We start from the raw sequence: 25,708 nt of genomic DNA on the forward strand, positions 1-25,708 counted from the left end.
ATGACAATTCTGCAAAGGACAGTGATGCTGCCATGCCCTGAGGTCCCTGACAGAGCAGGGCCTGGTGGCACACCACCTTTAACCCCAGCATGTTGAGCCCATACCCTTCGGCTCCACAAAGGCCGGGTCAGGCTTGACTGAGAGCAGCTCCTCGTAGCCTTCATACTTGTTGCGCATCGAGGTGGCCGTCTGCTTCCTCCGAGTCCTCTTCGTCTCTCTGGGGGCTGTCGATGGCCTCCTTTCGTGGTTCTCCTCTGCCTCCATCTTTTCCCTGTGGACGGTGGAGGACGGCAGCTCATTCACCTGTGTCAGGAAGAAAATACACTCTCTTGTTCCCTGCCACATCCCAGTATGGGCTCTGCACAGCTGAGGCCTGACACAGAGAAAGCTGGGGCACGGAGGACAGACAGGAGACTGGAAGGGCGGGAACAGTAAAAGGTGTGGCTAATCTGGGCCCTCTCAGAGGAGACCCAGAACTGGACTAAGTCCCAGGGACACAGGAGAGCTGTCCCCAAAGCGGAGAGAGGGCTGGACAGCAAGCCATAGGAGGGACTGCAGCTGCGGCAGTCAGGGAGTGACATCATGGCACACTTAAAAGAGACAGGTGGGTGGCTAGAGTGCTGAGCAGGCCCAGGAAGGACCTTCCCTTGCCATACTGAGGGTGTTTGTTTTGTATTCTTTCCTCCTGCTCTGAGGTACACCAGGGACACTGCAGCATACCCAAGACTTTATTCAATACAGGAAACCCTATTTCATGTAGGGACATTCGGGGGCGGGGATTACCAATCCCAGCCTTTCAGACGTTGAACAGTCCTTATGTGAAATGCCTGGGGTTAGAGGTGTTTGCTTTTTTTAGAATATTTACAAGATAAGATACCTTGGCACTGGACCCAAGTCTATGCATAAAATTTGCTTATGCCCCATGTATATTTTATCCACACAGCCCTAAGGTAATTTCACACACCTTAAATGACTTTATGTATGAAACAAAATATCATCAACATTTCCTCTTGTGGGTATGTTGTCACATAAAAGGGCTCAGAATTCGGAACACTTGGGATTTGAGTTGTTCAGGTTGGGGGTGTTCAATCTTGATTTCCTCTCTGCACACTGTTGTACTGACACTGAACAGTTGTTCCAAACACTCTACTTGAATTTCTCTCTGTCCTGAGTTCCCTGTTCTCTCCACCCATGTCCACCATGTTCCTCTCCTAGCCTGAGAAGTGTAGCTCATTTGACCCTCCCACATCCTCCTGGAGGGAGGAGGCATCCTTCCTCAGGTTCTTGCCCCTGGGTTCTCCCATTCTCAGCACCAATGGTGAGCTTTGTCCCACCAGCTTTCCCATTAGACCATAAGCACCTCAACGGTGGCATCTGTACATGAGCCATCGTTGTTCCCAGAACCCAGGGGAGCATGAGAAGTAAGATACCTTTTAGGAGAGAGGGACAAGTGGTGACAAGCCTCTGCAGACTGGCCAGCACCAGGTCCCAGTGAGATCTGAGATGCTGTCTATGCCACAGGACCTCTAGTGTCCTGAGTACCCTCTCACCAGAGGGCGCCTGGGAGCTGCACTTCCTTCGGGGTTTCCCACCTGCCCTGGGCAGTCCATGGCAGTGCAGGGTGCTCAGGGGCCACAGTAACCTATGGGCACAGCAGCTGGGAGCTGTCACCTGGGTCAGGAAGATGGACTCCGTACTCTTGGCGTCTTCATCTGATGGGTGCTCTGGGGTCATGAGGCCGGCTGTACGGCTCCTGTGGGACACTGTCTCACTGTGAACGGTGGAGTCGGAGCAGATGGGAGGCATTGGCACAAAAGCCCGGTGAGTTAGGGAAGGGGCTTCTGGGCCCTCATTGGCAAACAGTGCCTCGTGAGAGGTGTTTTCAGTGGAGTGCTCTGGCTCCGGCATAAGACTTGATGGAGGATTGTCGGCGATCGTGTTGAGGTGACGGGGGCCCAGAGAATACTTCGGCACCTTGGGGATGTAGGTTTTCACCTGTGTGAGAGAAAGGCTGGGTTGGATTTGCTCTCTAGCCCTACCAGCCTCGGATGGGTTGTACAATGGGAAAAGTTTGGGGAGGCAGAGCTCACACGTGCTCACAGACACAGCCCCACTCCATACCACCATGGAGGCTCAGTGGAGAAGGGCTGTTACTGCCACCCGACAAACTGAGTTGATCCCTGGGTTTCACACTGTGGAAGGAGAGAAGTGGCTCCCACAGGTTATCTCCTGACCTCCACGTGGGCTCTGTCATGCAGTGTACATTTTATAAATTACCCAAGGAGCATCGAGCCTGTGTCCCAGGCACAGAGAGGTAAAACGACTTGTCAAGTCAGTGACACAGTCTGTCCCTTCTGCCTGGAGGCCTGGGCTCTAGGCCTCACTCTGTTTCTGGCAGCTTCTCTTTAGGGTTCACCAGGATGCCTCTTGCTTTCCTCAGGGAGTCCTAGAGTAGGTGGGAGTGGCCCTTCTTTTCCTGAGCCAAGCTTCTCAGGAGCTGTGGAACTACTTCCTCAACTGGCAAGGGCCTGTCACCATCTCTCCTGTGCCGACTCCCTGGGCACTGGCCTTAGGAACATGCAGGCTGAGGCACAGTTGGGTCCCTGGAAGCTGCTTCCTCCCGTGAACAGGGCAGACCCCCTCACCTCCACCCCTACCCCAGCCCTACCAGATCCAACCCCTGAGGAACAGAAAGGACCACTCACTTCTAAAATAGATTTCATTTTAAGAGAATTTTCCTTTAGATATGTGTATTGTCTGTGTTTTGAATGGAAGCCTGAAGGGCGTAGACCTTCTTAAAAACCTACTTCACAGCAGGGCTTTGGCACACTAGGAGTCCTTGCCAGGACAGAGATGGGGGGAGGCTTCTGAATCCTACCCTACACTGCCCTTCCCACAGGGTGAGCTGGCACTCTCCATCCCGGCTCACTGTGGCCTTCAGGACTAGTCTGGTCTACTTGCCTCTTGTGTCCTCACTGGGCGAAGCCCACCAAGTATGCTCTCCGTTTTCTCTGCCCGCCCACGACTGCACACAAGGGCACACACGGCCTGGAGCCTCTGTCTCTAGTGCACTGAGACTCTCCCCACCTAGCATCAGGCCTAAGCCATGTTCTGGGGTCAATTGCTGGGTGTGTACCTAGATGTGCACACTACTGTTTTGTTTCCTGCAAGCGGATACTTGCGTTTGTTAACATTAATATCTCAGTTACTCAGGACCCTGGACAGGATGAGGAGCTTGGAGAAGGCCACCCTAAACCCAACACACATATCTGGTGAGCTGGTGCACCATTCTGAGCCTGTTTTCTCCGGAGCTGAGCGAGGGCAGAGGTATGCACCATGGAGCCCTGGCCACAGAGAACTTAAGAGGCCTGCACTGAGCACCTAGCTCACTAGCATTCCCTCCAGATGGCAGGCAGGACCTTCTCATGGATATTTTTAAATTCCTTCAGATCAAGAGGATGGTAAGTACTGACTGGTGGCCCCCAGAGGCAAGCCACCGGAGTGAGAGCAATCTGCCTGCCTGCAGCAGGGGCTGTGCCTCTGCCCCTGCTGACTCGGAGCTGTAACCTGCACCAGGAATTTGTGGGGCTAAGGCTTGGGCTCTGCAATCAAGCTCATGTCTCCTTTCATCCACCCCTTTCAGCAGCTCTGAGCTGAAATACTAGCAGCTCAAAAATCAAAACTCTTGCCAAGTTCAGACAGCTGTAGACAGCGGTGGGTGTTCCACCTACAAGGTTGGTTTCTCCCTACTTCGCCTCTGGTCCTTAGTTCCCCTGTGAAATTAGGAGGTCACTGAGTAATGGCCGCCAAGGCGCTTCATCTACCCCCCTCTTGCTGGGGCTCTTCGTCTTATCATTTCTGCCCCAATGGTATTTGACAGGAAAGCAGAAGGCACTGGAGCCCACAGAGAAGTTCCAGGTTTGGCTGGGGAGCAGGGTTTGTGTGCCCAAGTTGTGTGCATGTTAAAATAGGCTCCATTTCTCTGCGGCCAGGGTCCTGCTGGAAGGCCTACCTTCCGGGATTCTTTCCGAGGCATCAACATATGATGCTTAGGCTTTACCAGTTTCTTCCGAACTAAGCGGATGCCCAGGCGATCCTGGAGGAAGCTCTTCAGCAGCGGTGGGATCCCTGGTATGAAGGAAGATGAGATGACGATTAGCTAGTGTCTCCTGGGGCTTACTGTGTGTCCGGCACTGTTCAGATTGCTTTGCCTGTGTTAATGTAATTGTACTTCCCTTTTCAAACCTAGGAAGTAGGTGCCATATTATTCCTGTTCTATAAGCAAGGAAAATAATGGACAGACATGCTGAGGTAACAAAGTGAGCCAGGCTTAGCACCTCCACTGTTGTCCCAGCAGGCCCAGAACTCCAGTGCACCTCCAGCAGCTAGGTCTTCGCCAGGAGACGGTGGGCACCACAAGAGAGCCGCATTCGGGCTGCTGGCAGAGCTAGCCCAGCAGCTGGGCCAACCCCAGATGAGAAATGGGGATGAGACCACACAGACCTGCTCTACAACCAGGGGCGCAGCTTAAGGAGCTGAAGGAAGGGCTAGAGGACTCAGAAGTCCCAGCTTTTCTCCATGAGTGACCCTGGGCAGATCATAACTGCTGTGAGCTTTGGTTTCCATCAAAGTTCTTGAGGTTAGCGCCTGTCACCATGGTTGCTGTCAGGGCAAGCAGGTGCTTAGCAATGCCAGCTGCTTCCTCCACTCTCTGGGGTAGCTGAGCCTTCCTCCTCTTCACACCCCACCCCTCACTCCCCACCAGCGTGTCTGACCTAGCACCTAAGAGGCGAGAATCAAAGTTCTAGGCTGACCCTGAGCACTGGGCTGGGGGACAGCTCTGTGACCACCATACCTCGTGTGTGTGATACCAAAGGGTTGTTATGGAAGACAAGCTCACAAAGGGATGGGAAGAGAGCTGCTGGCAGAATGGCATCCTCCTTGGCGATCTGGAAAAGTGCAGGAGACGTGTTAGTGGATGCTCCCCACCCAGGTGCGAGATGCTAGCTAGCAAGGGTGGGCTGCAGAACAGATGTGGGGGGTGACAAACAGTCGGCAACGCCTTATCCCTGTGCCATCGCCTACTCAGGCCCAGAACACTTTGTCCTCTGGTCCAAAAGTTATGCCACAACTGCTTCACCTTTTAAAAAATAATTGTTACTATTTTATGTGTATGGGTGTTTTGCCTGCACATATTTCTGCAGTGCATGTGTGTGTGTGTGTGCAGTGACCTCAGAGGCCAGAAGAGGGCGCTGGATCTCCCTGGGACTGGTGTTACATAACACTTGGTTCTGAGTTACCACATGGATGCTGGGAACTGAACCTGGGTCCTCTGTAGCCAGTGCTCTTAACAGCTGAACCATCTCTCCAGCCCCCATTGCTGCATTTTTAAGAGTTAAAAATCTCTATCCACACTGGATATGAAAGTATCAAGGATACTGGTGGCCAAATAATTGGAACGGAGGGCTGGCCCAGCACTGACTTTGTATGTAACTGGTCTTCCTTATAGCAGGCCCGCACACTCCAGCATTCATTCCATCAACAGCACTCCTGGAGAGCAGACTCACTTGCCAATGGGATAAAGTTGAGCCACAACAAGGGACACATCATGGCCGGCTGTGCCCCTGTGTACTTAGCCTGTAAGTTGTCATGCCAGACTCTGCATGACGAAGATCACACAAGCATTGTTGAGTGGAGTGGCTAGAACATGGGGGTAGCTGCAGAGGAGAATCGGGGCTCTTGGTGCCCGAGAAGCCCAGAGTTGGGTTGGATTCAGGGACAAGGGTGAGAGGGTGTGGTGGTCTGAACATCTTGGCCAATGGGAAGTGGCACTATTAGGAGGCGTGGCCTTGTTAGAATGGGCGTGGCCTTGTTGGAGGAGGTGTGTCACAGTGGAGGTAGGCTTTGAGGTCCCCTAGTGCTCAGGCTGTGCCCAGTGTGAAAGAGACCCTCCTCCTGGCTGCCTGCAGAAGGGAGTCTCCTTGTGGCTGCCTTCAGATCAAGATGTGGAACCTCAGCTCCTTCTAGAGCACTATCTAGAAGCCTGCCTGGATGCCGCCACACTTTCCACCATGGCAGTAATAGACTAAACCTCAGCACCTGTAAGCCAGCCCCAATTAAAGTGTCCTTTATAAGAGTTCTTGGTCATGGTGTCTCTTCACACCAATGGAACCCCTAAGACAGAAGGGAAGGACAGACACTTCAGTTTGACTACTGAGGCAAATGGTTGCTCCCTCCGCCAGCACAGGTGGCTAAGCCTTCTTGTCAAGAGCCAGGTAGTGAGGGCTGGCACACAGAGAGTCCCTGCTCCTGACTCAGGCTGCTCTTATAACCTCAAAGCAGCCCTGGACAGCTCATAAGCCAATAGCTAGAGTATCTCTTTTCCATGAAAATTTTATTTATGGACCCTGAAATTTGACTCCTTATGATGTAAATACTTCATGAAATGCTATTGTTGTTGAATGCACATGAGAGTGTAAAAGTCACTCGGTCCAGAGGCTGTGCCAAGACCAGGTGTGGAGAACTCAGCTCCCCCGAGTCTCAGTAGCTCTAGCTCATCGCCTTCCTGTGTTTCTATTGCCTCTGCAGAGCTACGGAGCGACAGCAGACTGATGTACTTTGTCTGGCCTTAAACCAAAATGACCGGACTTGGGGATATGACTTGGAGGTAACCACTTGCCTAGGATGTGAGACGCTCAAGGTTTAATCACTGATGCTGAAAACACATTACAAAAAGCTTGCGGTCCAGAGAAGGAGGCTTAATCTGCCTGTGGTGTGTGTCATGGTGGCCCAAAGCCTCTGTGGGCAAACCAGGCAGAGCTAAGTTCTACAGATGAGGGATGGAAATATAAATGAATTCAGCCAAGACGGATGATCCTGTTTCTAACTAAAATTAGGAGCAGCATCTTGAGTGACACCCAGGGTATGCCATGTTCTGTTCCGTGATACAAGCTCTAGCTCGAAGGCACAGGCCCAGGGTTCTGGCTGATTGGCAAACAGTCTGCCCAGGCTGGCCTGCTCCCTATGGGGTGAGTCAAATGATGCCAGGGACACAGTCGGGTTCTAGAGATCACCTTTGGTTTCTGCCTAACCTCACTGGATCAGATTGGTTTCTACCCAACCTCACAATTAAAGACTATAACTCCCCAACCTATGGGCTAAGTAAATACTGGTTAAAAGTAAAAGTTAAGTTTTGCATTTGACATATTTCTAAGTGAACATCTTAGGGGAGAGACGTTCTGTTTGGAGGTAGAGTTCGTTTTGAAAACTTATACATCTGATAAGCCAAACCCTAATTTCAATGCACACAGCAGTATCCGTGTTATGACACAAACAGCACCCACAAACAAACAGCACCCACAGACACTTGCTGCGAACCTGCCGTGCACCGAGTTATTCTGAAAGCTAAAGATACACAGGCGGGGAGAACAAAGCCTAGCATTCAAACAGAATGTGTCCTGGTGGTCTATAGCAGATCACTGGCACAGAGATAACCACGATGGTGTGGGCCAGCTGCCACACAGACATCGGCAGCCATGGCGAGGACACAGAAGATGGAAGGAGTACTGCCCCAACTCCAGCAAGGACAAGTGGGGTCCACAGTCCTGGCTGTTTTGAAGCAGACTGGGAAGTCGGGTCTCAGAGCAGTCCCGAGGAGCTCTCAGTAAAGCAGAGCATCTCCAGGAGAGCAGGACACTAACTTACCTGTGCTCCGTGCCAGGGCCTCACATGCGTTAAAGACTCATCAGCTACGGGTTGTAATGAATTGTTAGAGTCCGAAGGGACAGAACTGAGGGTAGAAAGGAACAAATCCACAGCCACAAGTGGATCTTTCTTTTCTTGTGTGGTCTGTACCTATGTGGATATACTTGCCGGTGCATGGGAGTGTCAGGGCATTTTCCTTTCTCATCTCTATTTTTGAGATAGGGTCTCTCTGTGAATCTGAATACGTTCCTGCTGGCCTCGTTGGCCAGCAAGGCCCTAGGGGCCACTTACAGCTGCTCTTCTCCTGCACCTAGGGCGTTACAAGTGTGTGCTGCTTTTTATGTGGGTGGTTTTTATGTGGGTTCTGGGAATATGAGCTCAGGTTCTCACACATGTGTGGCAAGCAACTCCCTAAGTCATCTCCCCAGATGCACGAGTAGATATTTGAATATACTGCGTTCAGCAGCTGATAAGCAAGCCGGAGTTTACTGACTAGCAGGGATGACTGCTGATATCTTATCTTGACTGGCATTCATCACTCTGTCTCCACAGCTGCAGATACACGTTGCCTTAAGAGCTTACAAGACAATCATCAATTTTACAGGGAACCTCAAGGCAAGTTTAAATGGATTTAAAAAAAAAAAAAAGAAATCTCACAAATCATGTTTACCTGGCAAGAGATATAATTAGAAAGCAGCGTACCTAAGATGCCTAGAAGAGCCCTATATATTTGAAAATTAACTAACTGACTCCTAAGGAATCCACGGGTCAAAGATGAAAGGCACAGGAAAAATTAAAAATACTTGAGTTGAATGAAAAACGCAGGAGTTGGGGGTGTAGCTCAGTAGGTGAACACATGCTTAGTGTGCACAAGAGCTTGGGTTTGTTCTCCAGCACCAACAAACAAACGAGAGTCTATGGGTACTAGACAGGGGGAAACAGCTGACGGACACATGGGCCCTTCAGTCTGCTGTGTCTCCTAAAGTCAGTGATTCAGATCTAAGAGACTACGTCTCCTTGGCCACACACTGGGTCAGACCGGGCATCATACCCTTACTTCACAGTGCTGTGTCTCTCTTTCATAGCACCAAGTGTGCTTGTACAGTGCGGCTGTCTGTCCAGTGTTGATCTCCGTGGCTGACAAGCTCTAAAAGACCAAATCTTTTCCTTTCTTTTACACAGTGTCTCCAGTGTCTCCAGCTCAGGCTAATCCCAAAATCGCCAGGGAGCTGGCCCCAATCCTCCTGCCACTACCTCTCCAGGGGTGGGATCATAGGGACATGCCACCAACCCTGGGTTTCACTAGCTAAGCAAGCATGATACAGCCCCAGACTCGAGGTCTTTCTTTGTGCACCTGTAAACCCAGTGCCTAGCATGGAGGCTAGTGTGTGGCAAGTGACAACCTTGGCCACCTTAAGAACCAGGGCCACACACTTGCATTCAGGGAAGAAAGGGCCAGACTTCAGGTCAGAATAGTTCACAGCCCTTCCTCCCATCCGGGTCCCACGGAAACAGCAAAGCAATTACCTTGTTGTAGGCCAGGCTAAGATATCTCAGTTCTGGGAAGGGCGGGGCCAGCGTCTGGTTCCTTGCTTTTAGTGACTTCACAGGAAGAATCTCAAATATGGGAGGAAGTGAACATACCTTGGCTGTCTTAAGAGGGGGGAAAAGTCAGAGTTAAAATGTCACAATGATTAAAGAGGAAGCTGAGGCTCGCAGCAGCCAGTGCACTTTCTATTGGTGTGGTGAAAGACTTCTGTAGAGAGTGTGGCCAAAGAGACATCCAGGGTCACAAAGGCCAGGATTCTGACTCCATATTCTCTGAGGTCATAGGAGCTAATACCCCAGCCTCCAAACTTCCAATGTCAAATTCTCTGGGGACACAGAATACCACAGTGTGCTGCAGGCACAGAGGCTCCGTCCTCCCTCCAGCCCCAGCCCTGAGCACCACAGCTCCGGCTGCTCCTTCCGGGCATCAGCTGAAGTTTCCCCCAGGAGGCAGAGCAGGTTTTACACCAACGAAGGCCACCAATCGCCTTAGCCAAAAGCGGGAGGGCAGGATCGGGCTGAGAGGGGAACCCAAGTTCTCATCATCCAGGGTGGAACAACAGCTAAGTCCTGACCAACCTGAGGCAGGCTCAGTCTGATGACAGGATGGTTCATCTGGATCCCCTGTGCCTGGCTACAGCCTCAGGGGCAATGTGGGGTCAAGCATGAAAAAGGAACTCATGGGTTAACCACGCCGAACTCAGCTCACTTGTGTTCCATGAATTACAAGGAGCCAAAGGATACGATGAGGGCAGATGACAGACTCAGAGGAACCAAGTGTCCCTGGAGGCACTAACTGCGGTATGATCTTGACCCACCATCCTGCTCTCCTGCAATAGATGAGCATGTGAGGAGCAACTACTTGGAGCCAAACAGTTTATGTCCTGAGTCAACTTGTGAAGCCACACACATGAGACAGGTCAGTGTCGGGTAAATGGTACTGTCCGGAAACTCAGATGGTTCTTCTCGTACGGGCCGCCCACGGCAACCTGACAGATCTGGGTAGCAGACATCAGACAGCAGTCTCCCCTACTTTTCAATTCCTGTTAACAGGGACTCCTGCGTGGGGCTACAGCTATCTCCTGTGCAACTTTGAACTTAGGGTCACATCCCTGCTCAACTCCACACTTACACAAGCGAATCATCTAAAAGCAAGCCATGGAAGATTAATTATCCCTAAACTCACCTCACATCTCCCACCATCCTTCAAGGCTGAAGACACCAAGATAAGAGTAATTAAGGTGTTTTCATGATTCTAAAAACAGATCTGAGGGCAGATTACCACCCCCATGGGAACAGAGGAAGGAACAATTAATTATCCCATGATGGTAGTGGAGGCTGCTGCCCAATGGGGAGCAATCCTGACTGAACCAAGCTTCCCCATTAAGAAATACTTTCCTAAGAGTCCACAGGACCTCTACAACACACTTGAAATAATGAACCGCACAGAGACAGAGACTAATTGACTATGTGTGCTGACGGGCCCACCACACAGTCCTTCCCCTACACAGCCTGGGCTCTTATCAGCACTCCAAGGACAAGTCTAGCCACCAGTGCCCCTGTTTCTTCTCAGTGAGGTTACGATGCATAATTATTTTCTTCCTTGACTACCACTCATCTCACTGGCTGATATTTTAAGGAAGCAGGTGGCAGAGCGTGGCATGTTTGACCCTCGGAGGATCAGAAGTGGAGCAACGTTAGGTAAGCAGAAAGGGGCAAGCCAGAGAAGAGAGATCGCGGACCAGGAAAGTCAAGAGAGTCGGGCTCAGAGTACACCAAGCTGGGGGTATGACTGGCCCTCTCTTAGAGGGATATACATCTATTACAGAGAAAAACTCCTGAACATCTCTTCCACCAAATCTGCCTTCCAGGTTCTCAGATACTGAGCTATAAGCACCCACATTCCCGCCACTTCCATTGATTTCCAAGGTCCATCACTGGCCTCAGGCCCCTCCCCAAATATGAATGTCCTTTTGCAATGTTACCCTTGGCACTGGCCAACTCAAAGGAGCAGCTGCCATTTCTATATTTCTAAAACTACACTGGCTGCCTTATGGTGAAGGCATATGGTGACTTACCTACCCCAGATCTTGGTGTTGAGCTTCTAAATCCCTGGGTCTACATGATGGGCTGCCTGTTAGCCAGGGTTCCTTTAACCACATTTTCATTCTGCTAATGGGGTTGGGATGGGAGCTGGTCAGACCCGGTTGGAGGGTCGGGGCTCTGAGCTCAAACCGTACATCTAAGAAGACTAACAAAAGTTGTGCTTTGAAGGTCAGGCAAGCTCCCTGGTCAGTAAGTACATCGTGTCAGGAGGGCAGATGCCAGGTTCCATGGGTGCGTGGGGGATGGCTGCATGGGGAATGGGTGCATGGGGGGATGGGTACATGGGGGATGGGTGCATGGGGGGATGGGTGCATGGGGGATGGGTGCATGGGGGATGGGTGCATGGGGGATGGGTGCATGGGGGAATGGGTGCATGGAGGTGGGTTATGCACAAGCTTTGCAGGTGAGACTTTCTGGATCTCGCCTTATGAGCCTTCTCATTTTGTTGGCCTCACTTTTTGTCCTTTAAATATAACTGTAGTTGTCTGAGCAGGACCCTTTCTTGAGATCTCTTGAGTTCTAGTAAATTATCAAACAGGGTGGGGCGTGTGGAGACTCCAAACTTATAGCTAGTAGGCCACAGCATGAATAGCTTACTGTCTTTTCCTCTCTCATGACTAGCACCTAGAGTGTGGCCAGTTTTCCTAGGAAACACACACACACACACACACACACACACATACACACATACACACACCCCTAAATTCAGCCTCACGCTGGGCGGTTAGTGTCAGCATGGTACCGCAATCATCCTGCCCTTCTGACTTCCTCTGACAAGAGAACATGGCCAAGGTACCACATTTGGATTTCTCTCTTCCACTTCCTTGCTATCTTGAGACCTGCTTCTGTCCTGTTGTTAAGACCAGGATGAAGATGACAAGGGAGAGGCCTGCCATACCCTCTGAAGCTCAGCTCTCAGCTGGCCTGCCAAGATGACAAACCCAGCAGATCCGTCTTGCCAGCTCAAAGAATTCTGGGAAGTAACCGGCTGAACTAGAGTCGGTGTTTGCCGGTTTTGTTCTGCATCAGAGAGAGGCCAACGTCACGGCTTCTCACAGTCATGTCGGTGACTGTGCTATGGCTATGGTTTGGCTAGGTGTCGAAATGCACATCTTATTGCAAATGAATGCATCTACATTTAGTTTACATGCATCAGTCTTCATGAGCTTGGCTAGTGAGCTCCGCCCTGAGAGAAAACCAGTCTTCTACAAAATCAAACGGTACACCTCTGAGAGCGAGGCTCTGATCTGGGCAGCACTGTACCCAGCAGGAACTTGTCCACTTTCTGAGCTGCACCCTGGTGGCAGTCCCAGTGATACCGCCCGAGGACACTGCTGTCGTTACACTAAGCTGGACAGTATCTGGAGGCACAGGGGCAAGGCTGTGGACCGGTGAGGTCAGAGCCCGTTCGGTGCCCCCACCGCGTCAGCGTAGGGCTGACTCACAGTAGGTGTTCTGCAAAAACTTATTCACTTAGTGTGACCTAAAGAAATGTCTCCTGTGGCTCTATTAGCTCGTTCAGTTTTGTCATTTACACCTAACGCTCTTGTCACTATTCTCTAGCATAAGACAACTCTGTACAAGAATTAACGCTGTATCCAGTATTACAAGTAATCCGGATGAAGTTACTTGGGTTCCATCCCTAGCAGGACAGCGAACAAACACAACTGAAGTAGCAGCTCCTCCTACCTCTGAGGTTGAAAATCCAGGGTAAGAGGAGAACACAACCTCTGAAACATAAAAAGAGACGAAAGGAAGGTGGTGAGGATCCTTAGGACCCACAGGTTCGCATCTCTCCCCCACTGTGTCTTCTGGGTACCTCCCAGACAGGTTCCAGCACTACCCGGAAAAGGGTCAGCCGGGGAGAAAACCCAACTCCATAGCCAGGCTTCTGGGCCCTGGCATGGTTAGTCCCCTCCCTCCCTCCCTCCTCCTCCTCCTCCTCCTCCTCCTCCTCCTCCTCCTCCTCCTCCCTCCTTCTCCTCCTCTTCCTCCTCCCTCCTCCTCCTCCTCCCTCCTTCTCCTCCTCCTCCTCCCTCCTTCTCCTCCTCCTCCTCCTCTTCCTCCTCCCTCCTCCTCCTCCTCCCTCATCCTCCTCCTCCTCCCTCCTTCTCCTCCTCCTCCTACTCCTCCCTCCTTCTCCTCCTCCTTCTTCTCTTCCTCCTCCTCTTCCTCCTCCTTCTCCTCCTCCCTCATCCTCCTCCTCTTCTTCCTCCCTCCTTCTCCTCCTCCTCCTCCTCTTCCTCCTCCCTCCTCCTCCTCCCTCCTTCTCCTCCTCCTCCTCCCTCCTTCTCCTCCTCCTCCTCCTCTTCCTCCTCCTCCTCTTCCTCCTCCCTCCTTCTCCTCCTCCTCCTCCTCTTCCTTCTCCCTCCTCCTCCTCCCCCTCCTTTTCCCTCCTTCTCTTCCTCTTCCTCCTCCCTCCTCCTCCTCCTCCTCCTTCTCCTTTTCTTCCTCTTCCTCCCTCCTCCTCCTCCTCCTCCTCCTCCTCCTCCTCCCTCCTCCTCCTCAGCTCACTCTGCCCTTCTGCTCACGCTGTGTTTCAGTCCCATGGACCTTCATCTTAACTTTGCTATATGTGAGCTCTTTCTAGCCCCAGTGCTGCTGGGGAGCCTGCACGGAGGAGAAAGCTAACAAGCTGTCTGGTAAGAGAGAGAACAGGGAAGACACCCATCTGAGGAGGAGGTGAAGACATGTTGAATGCCTGGAAACAAAATGTGTTAGTTGGTGAAGTCAGTGAGGACAGCTGGGATAGGGAAAAGGCTACAGAAGGAGCTCATCCTGGGGTGGTCGGACTCGGATGAGCCAAGCAACTGCTGAGTTCACCTAAGGACCAAGGCAGGGCATCAATGGGGCTGCATCCTGTGCAGGCAGCACTGTCCTCTACCTGGAGCCTGGGCCCTCCTCATATTTCTGACAGGATGAAAAGGGCCTCAGGAGAAGAAGCGGTGCCGTACAGTTGGGCGGCACATCGCTTGCCCTCAGCAGTTCTCCTAGCCGGCAGTCTAGCAGGGATGTAGGTCAGCTCCACAAGGCCAGCTGAACTCACATAGCAGCAGCTCTTCCTCATGTCTAAGTCTTAGGTCTAGAGCCTAAGAGGGCCCTTCCTGCAAGACCCTAATTTTCCTGGATTTCAACTTCTTGTGTGTGTGTGTGTGTGTGTGTGTGTCCGGACTTCAATGGCTTCACAACATTGTCTCCCAACACTTAAAAGATGAAACAGTATCTAACTTTCCTGGGGCACAGAAAAGAAGGGCACATGAATGCCCTGGACTCAGCGTATGAGTCAAGCACAGCCTTTCTCGCCAGTCCTCACGGGAGCGTCCTAACAGGAAGACATTACACCAGTCACCTGCTGGGCATGGCTGCAACATCATACGAAATGTCAGCACATTCGATTGGATGGCCAAGGGCAGGGGCTTGTCCTGGGAATGCAAGGCCGAGTCAGCACTGAGGTGGCCATCCAAAGATGAGCCACTTTCACCAACCCTTTCCAATAAAGAATGTGCCGGCTGGTGGTGCACACCTTTAGTCCCGGTACTGGGGAGGCAGAGGCAGGTGGATCTCTGTAAGTTCCAGGCCAGCATTACATGGTAAGACTGCTTTAAAAAAAATCACTCTCCCACCACCAAAATAATCAATGCATATTGTATTCAATAAAATTCAACACCAATTCACAGAAGGAAAAAATACTCTCGGAAAACTAGGAATACATGTGAATGTCTTTAAATTTAAGGCATCTACAAAAATATATAAAGCTAAAATACTCTGAAAATACCGAAGAATTTTCTCTTAAGGTTGCAAAGAATATTTCCCACCATCCCTTGTTTTCAACACCGTACTGTTTTGGTCAGTCAATAAGGCAATAGAAAGGTGCCAAGAGCTATCACAACAGGAAAGAGGAGCTGAAACAGGCATCATGGATAGATGCTGGGGCCACGAATGCAGATGAGTCAAAAGAGCCCGAAAGTGACTGGAAGCGAAGAACGAACTTGGGGTGGCCGCTGGATGAGTTCAGTATGGCAGTGTGTTAGCAATAAATGAATGGGACTCGAGTGAAAACGAAGCACCGTTGGTTACAGAAAGAGATCAAAGACCCAGAAACACTTCTGATGACAGATGTGCATGGTCTCAGCCTTGGAAGCAACAGAGCCTCCTGGGAGAAACTAGAGGACAGTCAGGCTGGAGAGGTGGCTCAGTGGCTAAGAAGACCACTGCTCTTCCAAAGGCCCTGGTTTCAATATCCAGCACACACTTGGCAGCTCACAATCTTCTGTAACTCCACTTCCCCAATTTTAACCGTAAACAGGTAGTTGGCAGACACGCAGTAACGTAACTACCTTAGTGGGACCAGAACACACTATGTCCAACCCAGAGGTCTGCTCCTCTGTTACCGGCTTGGGTCTAAGATGTGTCTTTCCTTTCTGCCTCTGGGGGCTGCCCTGTGGATGTGACCTTTAGAACTGTGCAGCCATCCTGAGAGACTAATAGGACAAGCAGGTACGCTAGTGCCTGAGGAGGATGGAAAGACCTGAAGCCCTTGAGGACATGGATATATCATAGACTTTCCCGACTTCTTTCTTAGTATATGAGATTTTTTAAAAATCACTTTTACTTGGAGTTTGACAGCATCTTACCGGATAGAACTGTTTTGGATGTCACTAAGTGGTTCGTTTAGAATGCAGGAGCCCCCAGAATTAGACTCTTAGGATCACCCCAAAAGCTTACTCCCTAGTGGAACAGCATCAGGAACAAAGGACACGGCTCACCTGTGCGGTCAACGTCCTTTTTCATGGGCAGCACAGTATAATTTGGTTGCTCATCAGGAGTCTCAAATATCCACATCTGGGGCTGCAGCTCTTTCTGGGGATTTGGCCCCTCTGTAACCCAGTCCCCTGACCCATCACAGAGCTGAACCTGTTGTAGGTACGGGATCCAGAATATCTTGTTTTGGTCCAGGCTCAACTTCTTCAGTCTTCAATTAAGGAAAGTAAATTCAGAATCACAGCAGTGACATCACCTCTGGGTATTGCTGAGCAAGCTGGGGGTCACTCGTGGATTCCGGCATGGACATGGACACCTGTTGTGTGACCTTGAGTTTGAGGGTGGCCTACTTTCTCTGGGGCTCAGTGCTCCTGCCTCAAAATGGGGATAATGTTTATTAATCTTCAAGGCTCTGGTGAAGACTAAATGAGACAATATGTAAACAGAAGGCACAAAGTAGTATCCAGTAAGTCGTAACTGAATTCAAAGGAAATATTCTAGGGATCTTTGTCACATATGCAGAAGTTGGAAGTTAAAGTTCTCTGTGGGGGCTGTGTGTGTGGGGGGTTGTGTTGTGTGTGGTTATGTGAGGGGGGTTGTATGGGAGAGTTACATGTGTAGGGTTGTGGGGAGTTGTGTGTGGTTGTATGTGTGTGGTTATGTGAGAGGGCTGTATGGAAGGGTTGTGTGTGTGTAGGATTGGGGGGAGTTGTAGGGGTTGTGGGGGGGGGTCTTGGTTTCAGGGTCAGGGATCTATCCTGGGCTAATCCTACACATGACCGGATATAAACTTACTGATGTTGCCCTTCTCTGCCAAGCTCAGAGAGAGAACTGGCTTGCCCAAGGCTACAAAGCAGAGTTACTTGGTGGAGCGGGGACTTCACCCCCTGCTGTGTAGCCTGGATGCAGCACTCAGGGTGTGAGCCCCACTGGGGTTGGGGACAGTGAAGAGGAAGGCTGTACAATACCTCCTGAGCCCAGCCAGACTGGCAAAGCAGCTGGGATTGGACAGTTTGTTGTCGTCCAGCATCAGGGTCTCCAGTGCCGGGAACCTCAGGATGTATTTCTTGCTTGTGAGTGATGTCACAGCCGCCTCCCTGTGGGCACAGAGATCTTGGGTACTGAGCGGGGGTAGAGAATCAGAGCCACTGTCCCCAGGAAGAAGGGAAGACAGGAGGCTGACCGGGAGGATTAGCCAGCCTCAGACTCCCCTAGTGCCCACAGGTCCATGTAGAGATGAACAGCAGGCGTAGTTCCCACCCACTGACCCCTTCCCCAAGTCCTGCTTGTCCACACAGGCCACTGAGCAGAGAGTTTGACTACACTGGGCTTGAATGGGATTGTGGGGTCACTGGCTGTGCTGACGGTCACCTCCAGGGTGAATGAAGCAAAACCAAACTGTACAACTCTGGCCGAAGGCAGATTGCTGGGTACCTGTTGATACCTCTCCTGAGGATTTTGGTAACCATGGGAATAATATGCTCTTGGCTTGGACTATGGCTGTGTATCAAGGTCTCCTTGGGGAATTCCAGAAACACCTGAGAGGCCTGGTGTCCACAGGTGGGCAGGAAGTGGTGGTGGTTTAGGTATGATGGTTTATATGACCTGTTTCCAGGGGGATGAGGCTTAGGTTGTCCTAAAGATCCATGAACAGATGACTGATATCACAGTTTTACCCCTCCCTACACATCCCTCCATCCTCACAGAATAGAGACACTGGTGACACACAGAAACACAGAGCCCATGCTTGAGCTAAAGCACACAGCAAGAGGTAAGAATCAGCATTTCTCCAAAGCCTCTGCCATTCCTGCTGCGGTAAGTCTGCTCTAGTGAAAACACAGGACAAAGTGTTATAAAAGAGGGACAGGGACCAGTGAGATGGCTCAGCAGGCAAAGGCTCCTCTCGCCAATTCTGGAACCCGCAAAGGAGGAGGAGGGAACCAGCTTCCACAAGTGGTTCTCTGACTGCCACACATGCGAGGGCAGGTACACCCCCATAATAAAATCAATCTAAAGAACCCACAATTATAAAGAAAGCAGGGCACAAATATGTGTGTGTGTGTGTGTGTGTGTGTGTGAGTGAGTGAGTTTGTATGTGAGTGTGTGAGTGTATATGTATGTGTGTGAGTGAGTGTGTGTGTGTGTGAGTGTATATGTATGTGTGTGAGTGAGTGTGTGTGTGTGTGAGTGTGTGAGTGTATATGTATGTGTGTGAGTGAGTGTGTGTGTGTGTGAGTGTGTATGTATGTGTGTGTGAGTGTGTATGTGTGTGTGTGTGATGGGATCTAGCAGGGGAAGTCACCTGCAGCTGTAGCTTTCCTGCAGAGCTTTCGAAACAGTCTAAAATCTCCGAAGTGGCAGTTTGCCAGGAGTGGAGACCCTCAAATTTCTAGATCTTCATACTAGAAATGGCATGAGCATTGCCCCTTGCTAGGGAAATGGGTTACTGTGTTAAAAAAAAATAGGGTAGGTAAATATCTTTTTAGAAGCTGAACACACACCTAGTGGTTGGATCCACCCATAGGAATGCATGCATCTTAATAGCAGAAGCCAGTGCTGAGCGTAAGAAGCTCCAGCTCACGAAGGCCGACGACTGCTGTGCTCGGCCCTGACTTCTGAGGCCGAGCATCTTTGTCATATAGTAAAAGGTAAGTTCTTATACCTTATGCCAGGAGCACCACAGCTCTCTCAAAGCACAGGGATTTCAACTGACGCCCTGGTGCAGACAGCAGCACATGGATGCGGCAGTTCATACATACAGGGCAACGAGTTCCTATCTGGACCTGAAATACCCACCAAACATCATGCGCTAAATGCTTGGTGCCAGCTGATGGCGTTATGGGGCAGTCATAGAAACTCCAGGACATGACACCTTGTTGCAGAGACTTTAGGTCCCTGCTGAAAGTAAGGTCTACCTTGTCCCTCGTTCCTATCCCTAGTTCTGTGTGTGCGTCCTAACCACTACACGTGCTCTAAGGTACCCTCCATCAAGACAGTCTGCCTGGCCCCAGCCAGAAACGAGGGAGAAGGTGAGCATGGGCCAAGACTCCAAGAGCGTGAGCCAAAATTAACTCTTTCTTGCCCTTGTTTCTTTGGCGTGTTCTGTCACAGCACCACAGGGAGGAATGACAGGGAGGAAGCAATGGTAGAGACTTGCTTTCCTTTATGCAGCAAGGCTTCCTGCTGAGAACACCCATATACGGACTGTATCCCAAAGAGTGGTCTGAGTGAAGAAGCTGGGCAGCCTCGAGGGCATTGGCTGGTCCTGCTGGAATTGAACTATGGCCGAATCGTCTGGAGAATCAAAGCCTTGAACACGCTGACAGTAGGTCATCCATCAAGAAGTGGAGATGCTAAAGGCATGGCCACCCTCAGGACAGACAAAGCCCCCTCTCGTTTCACAACCTGGAAAGCTGTCTCGGAGTGAAGAGGGGCAGAACATTCTCAAAGCTGTACCTCAAATCCATGCCATTAGAATAATCAGAAAAGAGCCATAGTGAGTGCTCCTGGGCGTCTGGCCAAATACATGGAAAGGTTTATTGTGTCACAGACAAGTAGCCAGGGCCAACTTCCTTCAGCATAAAAGAGAGAATCCCACACTTAGAATGTACACATTTTAAAGCCATCTACTTTCAGGGACCTGAGAAGTGCTGAGCTCTAGGAGGTGACCCAAAGGCTGCTCTCCCTAGGGCTGTCTGCCCAGTACAGAAGCGACAGGCAGGCCGGGAAGCTGACCACACAGTTTGTTGGTCATGCCAGTGGAAGGTCCCAAACCCTAGGTCCACAGTGTGCCACAGGATGAAGCCCTAAAAAATGCCCAGTTAGAGATTGAGACGTTGAAGCACTAAACCATAAGAAGGCAGCACGCACTAAAAACAATTTCTAATCATTTTAGTTACTGTAAGTGAATTAGGAAGGTTCAGAATTATTCATTTAGATAACCAGAGACTCTCAATCTGACAAGAAAAAAGTGATTTAAGTTGTTCAGAGGGAGAAATGGGACATCTCATTGGGTTCCATGTTTGCATTTAAACTGGATACAATTGGGCTCAAATACAATAGAAAAGCAAGTTCTTTCCCCATATTAGCTAATTTTGAGTACTTGCTATGACTGTAGTTACCATGCTGAGCACCCACACAAAACACTTCCCGCACAAGCAAGAAGCCCCACACACTGCTAAACTAGACTTACACAAGCCGTCAAGACATTACCTACAGACTTGTGCGAGTCTCTGAGGGTGTGGAAGGCACGGGGGCCATCATTCAGTGTGGGGATCATGGAGGTCAGAGGAGAACTAGAAATTTAGCCCACTTGTAACACCCCCCCACTCGGTGTGAATTAGACACACTGTCCGACTGACAGAACACCCACAGTGCTTACTCAGTAACAACCTGGTGGACTGTTAGTATGGAGAATGCCACCTTGAAGCTCCAAGAACTTTCCTTCCCTAACAGTAAACTGAAAACACCATTGGTGTCACTGCAGAGAGAGCTCTGCCAGCCGGGAAGAGGAGGAGCTCGGAGGCTACTGAAGCGCGTGGCATGCCTGCAAAGCATCTCGTGCGCAAACGTCAGGTCTGTAGAGCATCTTTAACATCATCTTTAACAGCCTGTTGCAGCTGTGAAAGCTTCCTATGCTAAACCAGCAGAGCTCCTGACACCTGGAATCTGTCTGAGAGCCTGAAAATGGTTCCTTCTCCTTGTCAGTTAACAAAGACTTCCAGAAATAGTTTGTCTTAATCTGACAGGGACAACAGTTTGCCTGGGTCCTCTTCCTTCAGGGCCATATTAACTTCAAGCCTCATCACCATCGATCCATAAAGATGAATTATTTTGATGTCCCATGGAAAACAACATGCTGACTGGAGTTGGTGACAAGAAAAGTTACCACTCCCATCCCCGGCATTCCCCCAGGCAAGAGATAAAACACACAAGAATTCTGGGGACTGTCACCTTGCTCAATTTTCTTGGCTTTCAGGTTCCTGGAGCATGCTGAGCTATGTCTCTAGTCCTTTGTATCACCTGTTGCTAAGAAAAGAGCACAAAGCTTCATCGGTCTCTTTGGGATTCAGAGATTACGAGTGTGTGTGCCGTTCAAACCATTGACTAATTCTTCCCTGAGACCACTGGTGGCCAAGACAAGGTTCCTCAGCAGGCCGAGAGTGTAGTGTGACCCACTCAGCAAGCCTACTGGGTGCAAAAGGTCCATAGCAACAGATGTGTCACAGAGACAGGATTGACACACATCCTGTTTTTCAAGGGAAGGCTGAGTTTCTCCATTTTCTCAAACAACTGTTCTTTTGTTCTCCCTTGAATATGTTCTGGTTTGGATGATGAATGACTGACAAGGTTATGCTATAAATAGAGCCCTTTATAGACAGAAATAGTGGAAGTCGTTCAGAGCAAAGTAATGCCATTATTATGATCTTTTTGAAGTTCAGTTTCTGGCTCACTACTGTATGTTGGCAGAAACTGGCACACAAGACACGAAATGGCCATGCGATGTGAGTCAATTATGAACCATATGTCTGAGAGAATGGCCTCCTTGAGTGGCAGAAATATGCTTTTGAAAATAGAAACATATTTCTTTTCCTCTTTCTTTTTTTGGAGACTACCTTTCTCTGTGTAGCCTTAGCTATACTGGAACTTGTAGACCTGGCTAGCCTCAAACTCACAGAGACCTGCCTGCCTCTGCCTCCTGAGTGCTGGGATTAAAGGCGTGTGCCACCACACATTTAAAATGTATATATTATGGAGTGCTGTCTGATACTCTGATAAGATGTACATTACATCGTGTTCAAACCAGCACAAGCACATCGGTTTTCTCAAGCATAGACTATTTCCTGATAAAATATTTCAAATATTTCCTTCTAATTATTTTTCTTTTTGAAAAACTATAGCACATACTCATCTGTATAGTACAACTTATGCTAGTGGACAACAGAACACGAGAACTCAGTTCTCCTACACACCGCTGCTTCCTGCTGCTGATTCAGCTCTCCTCGTGCTCCGCCCCAACTTCCCTAGCTCTACTTTATTCTACTCTCAGCATTTATGAGATAAACCTTTAAAATTTCTGCATATGGGGTGGCATTGATGTGTGTGCATGTGATCATGTTTGTGTATGGGGGTGATATGGTATATGTGCATGTGCGATCACGTGTGATCGGTGCAACTGTGTACATCAGTGTGTGGGGGAGAGAGGGCAATGCCAGGGGTCTTCCTCTATCACTCTCCACTGGTTTTGTGGGACAGCATCTCTCACTGAACCCTGAGGTCACTGTTTGAAGGCAGGCTGGCCCTAGAATCCATCTGACTCTGTCCTTCCCTTTAGAGTTTAAGAGTCACAAGCACATCCCACGTTTACCACTGAGCCACTCCCGGCCCTACTTTGTGAAATAGGATCTCATGCACCCCAGCTGGCCTCTGATCCACAGAGAACTCCCGGTTCTCTTGCCTTCACTTCCCGGATGCTAGGTTTGCAGATGTGTGTCACCACACCTAGTTTATGCTGTGGTGGGGGTTGAACCCAGGGCTTTGTGCACACTAGGAATGTACTTTACCAAGTGAGATAAATGCCCAGCTGGGCTCAGCAGCTTCAGATTTCATGTGTAAGTGAGATCTTGCAGGATTTGTCTTTCTGAGCCTGGGGAAAGCATCATTTAAGGTCAGTTTCCGGAGTCTGGAGCATACGGCTCAGATTCCTGTGGTGTCTACTCCAGCGGTGCCTCTGTCTCCATCAGCCCGCAGCTGAAGTCTTAGGACCAGGAGCCTGGGGATGCCTCCACTGTACTTGCAAATTATTTTGTATGTGATTTGGCTCTACAGCAGTGAAGCTTTGAGCAATGCACCGGACTATCGGTTTGCTTGCTTGGAGAGTCAGAAGTACAGATCTTTCATGGCCGGTGGTGAATAATAAAAAAGCTTGTAAGAAAGAAAGGGAGGAGGAAGGGAAGGAAGGGAGGGAGGGAAGGGAAGGAGGAAAAGGAGGGAGGGAAGGAAAACAGCTAGCAGTGATTTGGAGTGATCTTTGAATGAATTTCCAGCACAGGTGGGGGTATGAAGGCTAGTCCTGCCCTCTGTGGATATGTCCTCTGTGGATATACACACTGCAGTGATCTCAGTGACCAGATAGACAAGGTGACCTAATTCTGTGAATGTCAGGTGGCCAACTGGTGTCACAGCAGGAAGGAAGACGATGCACTTCCCTCATCGAAGCACAGCTGCACATCATCTGCCAACAGCAGAGGTCACCGCTGTGCGCAGAGGGCACTGTTTCCTGGAGCGAGAGACTGGAAGAGATGCAGTCTCTCCACAGATGGAGACACACAGAAGGTGGGACACAGATCCGCCTTCTCTGCCCACAGTGTTCTGCAGCCGGAACTGCAGTGTTAGTACAGCGATACGGTGTTGACTGTGTATTGACCTAAATCCTCAGTCGAAGCCGGTATAATCTTGGTTTCTGCACACAGCTTTGGGTTACTGTCTGGGGTTCTTACATACCAAGTCTCTGGCCACATCCTGCCCTAACACTCCCTACAGAGCAGCTTTAGAGGTAGTGAGATCATTTAGCTTTTGCTTATCTTGAAATGTCTTAATTTCTCCCTTACCATAGAAAGACTTTTATTTTTTAATTGTGTGTGTGTGTGCACTCGTGCACACATGTGAATGCAGGTACCCTCTGGATCCTTGGAGCTGGAATACAGGCTGTTGTAAGCTTCCAGATGTATGTGCTAGGAATCCAAGTTGGGTTCTCAACCATGTCTCCAGTCCCTGAACAACAGCTCTGCTGGACATAGGACTCTTGGTTTACAGTTTTGTTTTTTTCTTTAGCACTCTGAATATGTCAGACTTCTGCCTTCTGGCTGCCATCTTACTGAAGGCTGACAGTCTTACTGAGACTCCTTCACACACGAGGCTAATTTCTCTTGTACTAGTTTCTAATTCCTCTCTTATCGTTGACATGGACCGTGGGGCGTCTGGGTGTGCATTATGTCCACTGAACTTCATGGACATTTATATTCACATGAACTTGGGACGTTTGGGGTCACTATTTTTTCAAATAATCTCACCCACTCTCCCTTCCCCTCTCCCTTCCTCCCACCCCTTTGTCCCCTTTCCTGCCTCTCCCTTCCTTCCGCTCCTTCCCCCTCTCCCAGCTTGCCTTCCTCCTCTCCCAGGGTTTCCTTAGCACAGACACTGCTTCGCTGGCGGTGCGTCTTCAGATCCCTCTGACTTTACAGATGCCGTCCTTTTATTTACTTCACAGACTGTAAATGTAACTGTCCTACCTTTAAGGCCACCAGTTCTTCTACCTGCTCTAATCCGCCTCTGAATTTCTCCAGTGACCCTCACCTCCGTAACTTTTAGTTGGAGAATTACTGTTTTCTTTTCAGGTTCTCTCTCTTTGCTATTAATATTTTGTTTGTGTGTAATTTTCCAGACTCACTTCTTTCTTGGCCTCTGCTAGCTCTCTTAGCATCTTTACTACTGGTGTGTTTTCTTCTTCTAGAAGATCTTCCTTCAGATTTTTCTGAGAGATATTTCTGTTAGTTTTTCTTAACAGCTTAGAATTTTTAGTGGAAAGCTGAATGTCGGGATGTGCTAACGTGATAGGTCTCTACCATGTTAGCAAACTACTTTCTCCTCAAGACTTCCTGAGGTTGACTTATTTTTATAATGTTTATAGGCTACCTTCATGGCGAGGATCATTCTGAGGCATCAACATCAGGTCTTCTCAGATATTTTGGGCCATGTGCCTTTCTCTGGACATTTATGGTGAGTTTCTAATTTCTTCCACATATACAATTGCTTTTGAATGTCCTAGACTTTGTCTGGCTCCCAAAAGGGGGACAAAAAATACTATCAGTCTTGAGGTTTCTCCAGCGGAAGTGGGAGGGGGAGTGTGGGGAGCCACAATGGATGACTGGCACCTCTCTGCTTCACAATCAGTAGTAGCACTCAGTGGTCACAGGACAGACTCCTGGGGATGGCAAGCTGCTCATAGTTATACTCCAAAGGCATATGTGCCATTATTGCCGTGAGTCGGGATGGCGGGATGGGTGTAGCTACTGAGACTCGAGCTGAAATTATCGGCAGCTTGACAACTGAGCCTTCTTCCTCTGGAAGATAAGTCTTCAGCAGGTTCCAGAGTTCCAATGATGTCCTAAGACAGATTCTGCCAATGCACTTGTGGCTAGGTGAGGACACAGATTTGGGGTGCTTCCTATCCTACTATCTGCCCAGAATCCTCTGAGAAATAGCCTTTATGACTCATACCAGATATGTAGAGCTGGGGAAATGGGGACCCTGACTTACAGTGGAGACATCACATGACTCAGCCGTCACTATGAGGGTGGCTTTCTCCTTAGCATTCTCATTAAGGACCCAAGGATTAGCAGAGGGAAGTGGAAGTATCCTCTCACAGTGATGGCCGATGGTGGAATAATGATATTTCTGCTTCTCACTTCTGGGCTGTGTGTGGCACACGCGCACACACACACACGCACACCCAGGAGAGGGAGGGCTTAGAGGTCGGCTTTGTGGAGTCAGTTCTCTCACCTTTACATGGCTCCCAGGAATTAACTCA

General features: G+C 49.8%; 1 protein-coding gene across 1 annotated transcript in view; it reads right to left on the reverse strand.

Annotated features, from left to right (window-relative positions):
- XRRA1 (X-ray radiation resistance associated 1) overlaps positions 1 to 25,708 on the reverse strand; it is a gene marked incomplete at both ends in the record, with an annotated part of 51,796 nt that overhangs the window by 1,459 nt on the left and 24,629 nt on the right. The window contains 8 exons of the mRNA XM_080911360.1: positions 105 to 303; positions 1,672 to 1,995; positions 4,013 to 4,128; positions 4,856 to 4,949; positions 9,232 to 9,357; positions 13,048 to 13,088; positions 16,125 to 16,330; positions 17,088 to 17,216. Of these exons, the coding sequence (XP_080767486.1) occupies positions 105 to 303; positions 1,672 to 1,995; positions 4,013 to 4,128; positions 4,856 to 4,949; positions 9,232 to 9,357; positions 13,048 to 13,088; positions 16,125 to 16,330; positions 17,088 to 17,216 (1,235 nt within the window). The remainder of the gene's footprint in view (positions 1 to 104; positions 304 to 1,671; positions 1,996 to 4,012; positions 4,129 to 4,855; positions 4,950 to 9,231; positions 9,358 to 13,047; positions 13,089 to 16,124; positions 16,331 to 17,087; positions 17,217 to 25,708) is intronic.

Source organism: Micromys minutus (assembly GCF_963924665.1).
Source record: "Micromys minutus genome assembly, chromosome: 2".
Taxonomy (NCBI): Eukaryota; Metazoa; Chordata; class Mammalia; order Rodentia; family Muridae; genus Micromys; species Micromys minutus.